Source organism: Grus americana, chromosome 1 (assembly GCF_028858705.1).
Source record: "Grus americana isolate bGruAme1 chromosome 1, bGruAme1.mat, whole genome shotgun sequence".
NCBI classification, from domain to species: domain Eukaryota; kingdom Metazoa; phylum Chordata; class Aves; order Gruiformes; family Gruidae; genus Grus; species Grus americana.
In genome coordinates, this window is record NC_072852.1 from 117,706,907 (window position 1) to 117,718,720 (window position 11,814).

Sequence of the window (11,814 nt, forward strand, 5' to 3'; positions counted from 1 at the left end):
ATTGGAGAGGAATGAGGGAAGGGGGGGGAAGCAACCCAGACAACTGCATCTTAGACATGGAACAACGATAAAAAGAGATCCTGAATCTTTTTTTAGAGAATATACAAGATTACATCCTTATTTTCCAAGGCATTCCTATTGACTGACTCTTTTAAAGTCATGAGAAAGTCAGACTATTTTATTTAATTTTCCTGACAAGAGAGACTGTAAGGAAACAACACTAAGATGACTTCACCAAAATCTATTTAAAAGCCTGTCAGGTTTTGAAAAATGCATTTTAAAACTTTAGAAGAACTATTACAGAAAAAGTTGAAAAGATCTTAAGAATCAGGGGACATAAGTTTATGACTTAAGGGAGAGGGGAAAGTAACGATAGGATTTTGGCAGAGGCCTAGCAGTATAAACTTTCAACCACTGAAATGCTCAGATGCAGAAAGCTCGAAGGGGAGCTCCAGAACATGCCTAAATCTAGCAGCATCCCTAGGCACCCCAAAAAGCACAACGCATTCCCACAAAGGAAATTTGATTCAAACAAACAGTGGTAATATCTACCTGAATGATGCTTAAAGGACCTCTTAGTTTGTCCTCCTTAGTGCTCTTACAGGCTCAATATTGGAGTAACTCCAAATATTCAATCAGTCAAGAGACATAATGCTCAGTGGCACAAAAGACTGAAAGACAGATGTTATTTTCTACCTCTTCCTCCAGATTTCTGCAGTACCTCAGTAAGCCCTGTTTCATAAAACCTTTAACTCAAATAGTGAGGCTCCAGATACGAAACTGAACAAAATGGATTTTGAAACAATGGAGTTGTGAGCAAAATTCAGCATCAAATGCAAGTATTCTGAGATAGGAGTCTATCCTAACAAGCATAACAAGTTGAAAAGTAACAGGTGATACATGTTAAAAAAAAAGAGCTAAGAGAGAAACTCCTGCCAATACTCTAGGGCTCTTTGGACATTCATTTATCCTTGAACGAGCTTCTCCTCACTGGAGTTGGGAAGTGGTAGAATGGGACAGACGCCATCAAATTTTCCAGATTTGGATAATGGTAGATAGCAGCCAGCATCGCACTCATGAGTCTGACTTGTCCCAGGCCTACAGAAGCACTGAAGGTATCACAACAAACCCTATGAGATAGGGAATAGACTATGGCTTGGCCAGAGTTACAGATACATGACATCAGAACATGGTACAACAATCTGCACCAGCAAAATAAATAAAGGGTAAGCATGTATAAATGACAGTAGGAGATAGGCAACACAGAGCAAACAAAAAATCAGGTATAATTTCATTAGAATTAATGAAGGATATGACACCTAGGGCATTAGGTGAATATAGAAAGAGTTCTTAGTTGCACTTAGAGGTTTCATTCAAGTGGGATGTGATAGTAATGAAACTGCACAACTTGAATGGCAAGAAAACATGCACACACTCAAAAAGTGTAGGGAGGTCCACATGAATAAAGTTAAAAGTTAAGGAGATAAAGGACCTGCTTGGTACATGGCACACAATGAACTCCAATATGTAGAAAGGAGGACACAAAAAAGGTAAAGTGGAAGAAAGATTTCAAGATGGAACAAAGATACAAACCCCCCAAAACATGTCCCCAACAAATTCACACTCTATGAAAAGGATTGAGACTACGAAGTGCAAACTATATAAATACATAATCACTCCCAATATGAAAGGCATTATTGATGGACTCCAAATCTAGCAGCAAGAGCAGCACCAGACTGACAACTACTGAACTTTCCCCATCGGTGCTCCCCCCATGCTGTGCTACCAGCACACAAGACCTTTGCAAAACCTGTAACAAAGTTCTGAAGCCACAGACACCCAGCTGTGCCTACCTTTGGATAAGGGAAAAAGTGATTTCAGAAAGAGGACCTAGGAAATGCTTGTAAACCTCAGAGACTCTCAGTCTTTTGGAAATATTGAATAACATCTTCTGGAAGAAGGGTAGGGGTGAGAAGAGGAAGCAACATTAGGAAGAACTGGAGCTTCTTGAGCTGGTGTTTGAGGCAGAAAGTCCAAAACAGAAGGGGTGACAGGATTGCCAGAAGTGCCAAAGTGCTACTTGGAGCCTCTGTCTTTTCCTCCACCTGTTCAACCTTTCACTTAAACTCCCATCACAGATACATAAATACAGATCAGGTAAGTGACAAAAAGTTTCAAGTGTGATAGTCACTACTTTAGCCATGGAAATTTTGTCAGAGAAGATAAATCCGGTCCTGCCAGATCCATCCTGTCACCTACTCGAGTCACCTTTGAGGCCTTGCTTTATTCACTGTAATGTATGGTATCTTGGGGCATGTCTTATCTTTCTAAGTACTGGTTGCTTTGTTTTCCTCTTTTTAGACATTGAAATATGACCTATTAAAAGCATTAAGCAGACGTAATTTTCTGCAAAATGCTTCTAAAGTGTGTTGGGCAAGCCAGGATAAAAGCACAGGTGATAGAAGCAGCACAACAACTGAACCCAAGTCCTAGTAAGTGAATTTCTGAACTTAGTCTATGCCTAGATTAAAGGTCTGCCCCTTGCTATCATTTCGTACCTTTGGACCTGGGAGAGGGTTCAGGACATACCAGAACAAGCAAGCAAGCTTTATAGATACAAATCACAATTTCAAGTTAAAGAACTTGTCTTCCCCAAGACATTCTTTCTAGTGTGACAAAGCAAAACTTGACTGGGCAGGTGATTATGCCTAGGGCAAAATCCATCCTCTAACTGTTAAAACAGTATGAGAGCTGCTGGAGTTCATTCCTTCCCCACCCTTGACAAGCCTGGACTACGCAACAACAACAACTACTAACACATTTGTCCAGTACTTCAAAGTTACTACACTTGTTGCTGCTCTGAAAAACAAAACCCTGATTAGAAACAAACTTTAGTCTTAAATGTCATTGAATTCACCTTGGTAACAAGTAAGGTCCTTAATGCAGTAATGCATGCACAAATGCATAATCCAATGATAGGCATCTGGATCACTAAGCCAGCAACAAGTTTTGCCAAATGACACGTGCTAGTGATCACTTACAGATTTATGGAGATTGTGCGTGCTATCCTTATGCAGAAGGCAAATAATAAAACATGAGCTATTCTTCCAGAAAGAAATAAGGTCTTCCATGTAAAGCAGGATAGCTCAGTTAGAACTGCTATTTCACCTTCTATCTTTCGTCAGATCACCTAAGGACCAACTTATTTCTGTTACTCCATGCAGGAATTCCCCTGAATGGGCCTGCTATTGATGAGCAGCAGCACTATGCTATTTCAAACCACTTCTGCGTATAGAACCATTTCTTACAAGCATCAATACTTCCCAGTCATAAGCAGAGAAGAATGATGAGTATTAATACCAGTTAACTCCTTTCTGCTGTGAAAGGATTTCTATCCATATCGAGAGTGAAACCTTAAATGCATTTTTGCATAACATGTTTTGCAAAGACTTAGTTACTTGGTAAAGCCATTTAAATGCTGATATATTTTCATATTCCAAGAGCTTTAAAAATAGAATTATTCATGTTGTATACTTACAGAAAACTAAGGATATTATGAATGCACAGGGATTATTATAGAATTGTAAGATGTTGATATCTTTATTAGGAAGCACGTCAACTTCAGGCATGGAAGAATCAGTTTTTAACTGGAATATTCTGGGCTGTATTTTATTAATTAGTAGATTCTCATACTTCAGTTGAGATCATGCAAGTCTTAAGCAGAAGGCTAGAAAGCTTCTCTGAATAAATTCATTTGGTTGGTAAGGGTGTGACCTGGGACAATATTCTTACCTTTTTCAAGTCAGAAGTGTTTGGAAGCTTAAAGTTCAGATTCTGGCGCATAATCTTCAACTAGTTGCATGCATAAATACCACGACATTTACAAGAAGACAACAAAATATTTTAATTTAAATATGCCCCATACTATACAACTGTATAAAATACCAACTAAGCATTCATTTGAACATTAAAAAAAAAGTGCCAAACAGAAAAAGCAAGCAGCACACCATAGTAATGGTAACAGAAGGTGGCACAAGCCAGGATATACAAGCAGAAACACAGGCAAGTTACTGCCTCACAACGTTTACAATTACTATCAGAAGGGGAAACACACTGTAACCATCCCAAGACTTCCATGGCTTCTAGTGCCCACCTTATTAGGCAGATGTCAGTGTAGTAAAATGACAAAAAACATATTGGTATTTAACATTCTGTTCTTTTTAACTGAAAAGTAGCACTGTTTTCCTAGGATTGCTAGGAAACAGAACAGCAACTACTTGGGTTTCTAATGCAAAACTAATGCTTTGATTGATAATGATGGAAAGACGGAAGAAGGACAGAACAGGCATTACTTGAACAATTTTAAATTGAATGAAGTGAAACACTAAGTCCAGCAGTAATTTGAGAAACATGGAAAAAAATCTTGGAAAGGCTTAAAGGCAGTTGTGGCAAACCTACAAAGTTTCTCTCCATTTTATTTATTTTGTGTGTCAATAAGCAGTACATGTATCCAGCTGATCGTTACACCTTAGTAACACAAAAGAACCTTATGCACCCCCATGTCCATAAAACAGGGCTCCAGCAATACATGGCATTAGCTCTCTTAAGACTGTTAAGATGGAGAGAGTGCCACCTGAGTTAGGTCCAAGACAGACACCAAGTACCAGTTTCAATTTACAGGGCATACCAATCGAAACAAGATCAAAATCGCAAGTATTACTCAAGTTCAATACATTCCTCCTTGCTGTAGTCACAGGATATCAATTTCTATTTTGCTAAGAATAATGACAGACCTTCAATAACACCATGTTTACACTGCACCACAGCTTGGAATGGCTTCATTATACAATCTTACTTTTTAAATATATATTATTTATTTAAAAAACAAGGTGTGAACCTGGGCATTTAAGTCAATGTTTGCTTCAAATGGCACAGATTGGATTTCTTTATATTAACTCCAGCTACAAAACTCATTCTCAGACCTGTGGCAAAAGCAAACCAACAGAGAACCATGCTTTGATTTCTAAAAACATGCTGAGAAGCTTCAAACATACCCTTTCTAAAACTGCAGGTGATATTTTCCCACAGCTATCAGTTATCTCTTAAAAAAAATACTGAAACCTATCTCAAAGGGAGGATTTCCGTTTTAAAAAACAAGTAATAAAATACACTTCTGCCATCTTCCTCTAAACTTGTATGCCATGAGCTACTGTCTTTAAACACTAGCATATAAAAAACCCCTAAAGCTTCTCCAACATATACCCCTTACTTCAGTATGCATCATTACTTGGCATTAAGCATTTCTAAATACCAGCTTATTTTGGAAGCAAAGCTAAGAAAGTTTATATTTATGAACATACAAAGCCAGTAGAAAAAGATACAAGTGTGCAGCTCGTCAAACAGTTCACATCAGGAATGAACAAGGAAAAGGCACTCCATGTCTCTTCGCTGTTCTACACACTGTGTGCAATTTTTCAATCACTGTTAAACCTTTGCTCACAACAATGCAGATTCACATACCGAGTAGAGTTCACGTCTCTCCATTATAATTTTTTCACTGAAAAATTACATTGCTGTGAATATGCAACATTAGCTTGATTTATGCATTTAAGAGTACTTTTTTTTTCCAAATGAGAAAGTCAAAGCTACCAAACAAATGTTATTGAAGATATAAATTATTTAAACTTAAATAATTTAAAATCAACTTATTTAAACAACTTTCCTATTGCACATTTTTCCATTACTTTGCCAGATAAAACCCTATATAGGCATTTAAAAGGTTAAAATTTTAAAAGCACAAGTTACATAGCACCAAAATACGGTGCCGAAGAAATTGTATGCCTGCTGGAAAATGAGTGCCAATAAAAACAAATATAAATATATACGTATATACACATCTAATAGTAAGTCCAGGATGCTGAGATAATAAATACTTTAAACAATTTCCCAGATTTCCAGAAACATGTGAGAAACTATAGAAAATAATGCAAAGTTACTTAGAAGACCAAGAATACACATGCAGAAAATCTATTATAAGAAAAAGGTTTACAATTCCCATACTTTAAAACCACCTGTTATCACTATGTACTCCACACAATGACTAGTCTATTAGTTTGAGAATTTATGTGAGTCAGAACAAAGAAAGCTTCCCCCAGCTGCTTTATAATGGAACAGCCTACAGTACTCCAAAAAAATAAACCTAGTTTGTCCTGTTATGTCTCAAAATGTCGTCTTCTGTCTATCTTTCATTCCCAGTGATCTGGGAACACACTCATGACATCCATCAACCCGCAGCATCAAAAATAAGGATGAAACTTCCTGTATTTTTTTTCTGAGCAAACTTACATTGAAATTTCTCCTACTATAACTGCTGCTGTTGCCACCAAACCTGTGACCTGCTGATTCCACAGTAAATGTTTCCCTTACTTATGTCTACTTGTAACCCTTGGAAAAACAAAACCAGTTCAACTTAAGTGGGTAGGAGTATAATCTGGCCTTCTTGTTTGAATAATTTTTGGTTTGGGTTTCTTCGTTTCTTCTTCCACATCGTTTTCCTGGTCACTCTCACATACGTGGACGACAACACTAGGAGTAGTGTCAGTTGCAGCATGTAGCTCATACTTTTCTCCTGAAAGTTAAAATATTAGCAAAACTGGTTAAAAAGGTTCCGTTCTGTAGAAAAGTATGAAAGAAATTACTAAAAAGAAAGGAACACATAAAAACGTGTAAGACAGACACTGATAACAAAAGCCTGATGCCACAACACGTTAGATGGTGCAGGCAGGTACATTGCCAACAGTCATGTTTACCATCCAGAAGTATTTAGGTTCTGTTTTCAAAGCAACATAGGTCAGCTGCTGTCTTAAAAGCAAGTTTACATAAATTACCCTATGCATTCAAGAAAATGTTCTATGTGACCAGTCATAAGTCATCTTGGTGGGTTTTTGTCATTTTAAAGCATACAAGATTATCTATCTATCCACTGTACCACATTCAGTAAGACTTTTTGCTCCTGAATGATGGCAAAACAACAGGATCTTCCTTTCCCCAGAAAGCTTTCAGTGTTAAGAAAACTTGATGTAGTTCTTCCCACCTCACACAGAGGTGCTCTAACACTGTTCTAGCATTGCGTGGAACAGCAGAGCTAGACAACAGGCTTCACGTATACATAATGTGAAACACTCAGATATAATACAGCCAGCGTGTAGAAGTGCTATGATATAGATTTTATTGACCATTGATCTGAAATCTGTTTTTTCCATAATATAAAGAATTGCTTTTAAATCTAACCAGATGTCAAATAATTGTAATCTTACATTACATCAGGGAAAGAACAAAGTATTTCTTTTCACCGCTTCCCTGATTAGCTCCCCTTAATTTTTTTTTTCCTTGTTACTTTACACTCACTACCTCTCAGTGGAGAGAACAGTCTCCATTAAAACAACTACAGTGATCTGCACATCAGCTGTTCAGAAGAGCTTAAACCTGTGGCAAGCAGCACACTAGTGTGCCGAGGCTCTGAAGTGGTCTCTGCTCTGTCTCCCCTAGAACTTCAGGAGGGGGAACTGGCACAAGGAGCAGATCCATAGAGGAAAAGGCTCTTGCCTCCAGTTCTTCAGAAACACACAAGCCATTGTGCTAGAGTAACCCCTACCTGCTCCTTGGTACCAAGTCATTAACTCCATTGTCCAATGAACACCACAGTCAAGAGGCAGCAGAGCTTTATAGGGCTCAACATTCACAATATATAGCTGAAAAAATCTCATGGGAAAAGGGATCAGATCTACTGCAGGGCATCTCAGTAACAGAACTTTCAGGGGAAAAAAGACCAACTTTTACTGCTTAGTAAGACCTTAAGTATCTATTTTAAGGCCTACAGGTTTATTTTTGGTATTGCTAAAACTTCAAAGGAAAGTTTGTAGTAAAGAATGGAGCAAGCTCTGAACTTTCATAAAAATCAATAAGCTGTTATGTCATTTATTAATTCCAAGTGTTTAATCAAAACTTTTATTCTGACAAGCATAGTCTTAGGGGACTTCTGGTTTTAAAACTGATTTCAGGAAAATACAATCTTTGATAAAAAGATTTAGTATGTCAGTAGTATTTCCTGATGGATAAGATTTAAAAGGTGTTATACTCAACCAAAATTCTAGTGTTTCTACTTCTTCTTACCTGGTCCTAACTTGGAGATAGCATATAAAAGGTCATAGTTAATGACTGGAGTAGCATCTTCTACTTGTTTCCAATCAACAGGTGGAGAGGCAGGAGGTGAAATCAAAAACTGTTTGTCTGGATTTGGTGGCGCCAAATGTGAGCTTCCAATGTGCAAAGTCTGAAAAAAGCATAAAAGCCAAAGCTGTTTCACTATCATCGATGAATCCATCATTCGTGAGGAATTTTAAGGTTTGGATAGATGTTATGCTGTAACAGGCACTCAAGGTGGCAGCATGTAACTATATTACTGGAGAGAGCTATATGACAGACCCAGGATACAAATAACAGACAAGCCACCACATTCATTAACTCTGATGAAACATGCAATGAAGTATGCACATCCGCATCTTCTCAGTATGGAGTTTTACAAAAATTTCACCAGATAATATCTGTCCTTAAAATACTGAAGTAGGAAGAAGCTGGATATGGGCTTTAAGGCCTAATGACAAATGGTGTTGAAACTCATTACCACAAGTGAGAGTGGTGAGAATTCTAGAAGGTATATAAATAAACTGGCTCCTTCAGGACTGTCCCTAGGGACATCTGAAACAGACACACATAGATTAATTTTCCCATTAAATTTGCGGAGGAAAACACACAGCAGCTACCAAAAAGCACCCAGCTTGCCAGAACCTGAGTTTCACATCTTTAGCAGCAGACACTAACCAGCTATTGAGCTGCACTGATGGTGACCTCCAAATGCAAACATATGCTAAACAAACAATCTGCAGTAGTGAGAGCAAAATTGACAGGTAGCGCTCTGAACATGCAGTTTTATGCTTTGGATTCCCTCAGATACTGCTGGAGTGCGCATGTTGGTGCATGTGTACTGCTGGCAGAGCACACTTGGCTTCCCCCACCCCGTTAAACTCTATCTTTGGCTGTGCTGATTACTATCATCTACTCCCTCTCCCCAAGGTTATCAAAACAGTACAGAGGGAGATATAAATGCAAAATATGCAACAGCCTCCAAATACTTGTAGCTTTGGAACAACCTGTGATTCTCTAATCAAACTGAAAAAATTAACAGTGTTCATTAGCATGACTGAAGACCTGTGGAAGCTTATCGCAAGTAAGTTATGCTTTAGTACTTTGTAAGGACAATCAGAAAAAGACTTACCTGAGCAAAATACAGTTTTATTTCCTTTCCAAGGAACTCTGTCTTGTGCAACTGGATTCTAGCATCTGCTGCTGATAAAGGGTTACTGAAATTTATTCGTACTCTTTTGAAGCTCTTAAAATACTGAAAGGTGATATCTCTGTCGTATGTTCTAAACAGCGATTCAAATTTGGCCTGAAAAGAAAGGACCAGAGAAGAAGGTGAATATACAACACTCTACATTTTATCTGAAGAAATACAGAAATAAATTGCAGTTGCTAGTAGGGGTATACTACCACCCTCGAATATTGATGCATTTATAACAGCTTAGACTTCTTTTTCTTCTTCTCTCTTTTTTTATAATGAATTTTTCTAAACTATCACTTGTTTTCTCTACAGTAGCTTTTTTCTTCCTTATTAAAAAATAGATTATTATCATTAATAAGTGTTGGAAATGATACTCTGATTTGGTGACATAATTAAAATAGTAGTATTTGTAAGCTATTAAAAAGAAATGCTTGTCTTATAAAATTAATATCCAAAGGCCTTGAAAAAGGTCTGCCAAGTATGCCTCTAAGTGTGTAATTTTCAAGGAAACTAACACAACAGTTTTAATAGAGAAAAATGAAAAAAGCATTATTTGCAAGCTAAATGTAATTTTCTTCAGTGACTCAGCATGCATAATAAAGTTCATTAACATCTACTGTTTTAATAGCTGCTACTTTCATTTAGGAAAATTAACATCATATTACTGAACTCTAGTTTAATAGCCTCTTCTATTTCTGGAACTGAATTCTAAAAAGGTTCCCACTATCCTTCCTAAAAAATCTTAAGTACTAACCCTACAGCTCCTGAAGGGCCTTTGACACACTTTGTTTTGACAGTGTGGCAAGAGTAGGAACAGGACCAAAACCTCATACCTTCATAGATCTGCAGCCGAGTTACTTTGCTGTCCTATCTGTGTGAAAAGACTGAAGAACCTTTACCCACAGCTGGCTATCTCCATTTTGCACTTTGGGTTTGTGCTCCTAGGGCATCTATGCAAACCTGTCTTGGCTATTTTTCAAATCATTTATATGAAGAGTGCTTCCACTCTTACTTCAGGATGCCAGACCAAAGGAGGAGAAAGAAGCAGGAGGTTCTGAAGCTGCCGTGCTCTTGCAAAGTGTTTCAGGCTCACATTGAGAACACAGTAACCACTCACAAGCCTTATTTCAGTGACGGCAAAAGATCAAGCATTCAGATTTCAGGTATTTTCAGATATTTTCTCTTCATAACAGCTTACCAGAAGTTCAATACAAAGCCAAAATAAACAAGTATGTAAAATCACATTGTCTTTTTTTCTTACTGTTACATTTTGAATTGGTAGAAAAAGCAATAAAGATTACATGAGGCGGTAGAGATTACTTCAAAATTTCATTTTTCTTTCTGAAAAACTCTTGCTTCACAATCTTCCCACAGCTCTGTACATAACCACTATATTTCAAAGATATTTTAAAAATCAGAGCTGTCCTGCTTCTTGCTGAGCCACACTTAAGCTTCTTCAAAATGAGCTCTGAAAAAAGACCAGGACTCTCCACACACAAAGCCCATATTTGTTAGCCTCCTGTACTCCAGAGACAGCATTGCATTTCAAAGTTCACACTGAGTATTTAAACTCGGAGAGCACCTGCAAGATTTGTGCAATATATGTAGTTTTTTAAAATGTGTGCGATTAGAGAGGTCATAAATGTCACGCTAGCAACATGACACTAAACAAAATGTTATTTTTGTCCTTAAGGTATGTTAGCAGTCAACAATTCACTGTGTCAGGACTGGATTACTTACATTATATTAATCCTAATCAGTTTAACATAAATCCAAGGGGACTGCTTATGATTTCAAGATTATGCTCTTAACTACAGCGCCTGCCAAAAAATCCCATGAAAAGTATAAAGTGTACTATAAATTATGTGAATCTTACTACCAAAACTATAATCTAAACATTTGCTGAAAAGGCATAGGCAAGTGAAGAATACTCCACACAGATAGTCAAGGAAGTCTGGAGTTAAACTTCTGATCATTTTCAAGAACACATAGCTTAAGATCTAATAATTTCCAGAGTTAAGAGTTATTCATATCAGAGCACACTGTTGCAGACTTGTAAGACCTAAGACCCTCATATCAAAATGAAATTTTCTTGCAAGTCAAGAAGCTATCAAGGTATTCATATTTTAAACAATTTGAAACAGCACCTACATACTTTAGTATTCCAGTAGTTCACAGAAAGAAAACACAAAAGATAAAGCATACCCTTGTTTCTGCTTGATTGAAGACATCGCTATCTGTCACACAGGCAATCAGAGAACTAAAACTGTAGTTAAAATTTCTAAAATGCATTTTGTGCTTTGCCAAAGCAATACTTGCTCTTCCGCAGAAACCAATGACTTTTAAGGAAGCTGTTGGTCCTGCAAGCAGCGTTTATAAGGGAAACAAGTCCAGCCCCTCAAAAAAAAAAAAAA

At 37.4% G+C, this 11,814-nt stretch overlaps 1 protein-coding gene across 2 annotated transcripts in view; it reads right to left on the reverse strand.

Moving 5' to 3' along the window:
* Positions 1–3,879: 3,879 nt before the first annotated feature.
* Positions 3,880–11,814, reverse strand: part of RCAN1 (regulator of calcineurin 1) — a 40,697-nt gene continuing 32,762 nt past the window's right edge. Inside the window, exons 2-5 of one of the 2 annotated variants that reach the window (XM_054843073.1) lie at positions 11,606–11,797; positions 9,335–9,508; positions 8,173–8,332; positions 3,880–6,628 (exon numbers count right to left, since the gene is read on the reverse strand). In XM_054843073.1, coding sequence (XP_054699048.1) covers positions 6,465–6,628; positions 8,173–8,332; positions 9,335–9,508; positions 11,606–11,692 — 585 coding nt within the window. In that variant the 5' untranslated portion in view covers positions 11,693–11,797 and the 3' untranslated portion in view covers positions 3,880–6,464. The remainder of the gene's footprint in view (positions 6,629–8,172; positions 8,333–9,334; positions 9,509–11,605; positions 11,798–11,814) is intronic. The other variant, XM_054843064.1, reaches the window with a different exon arrangement.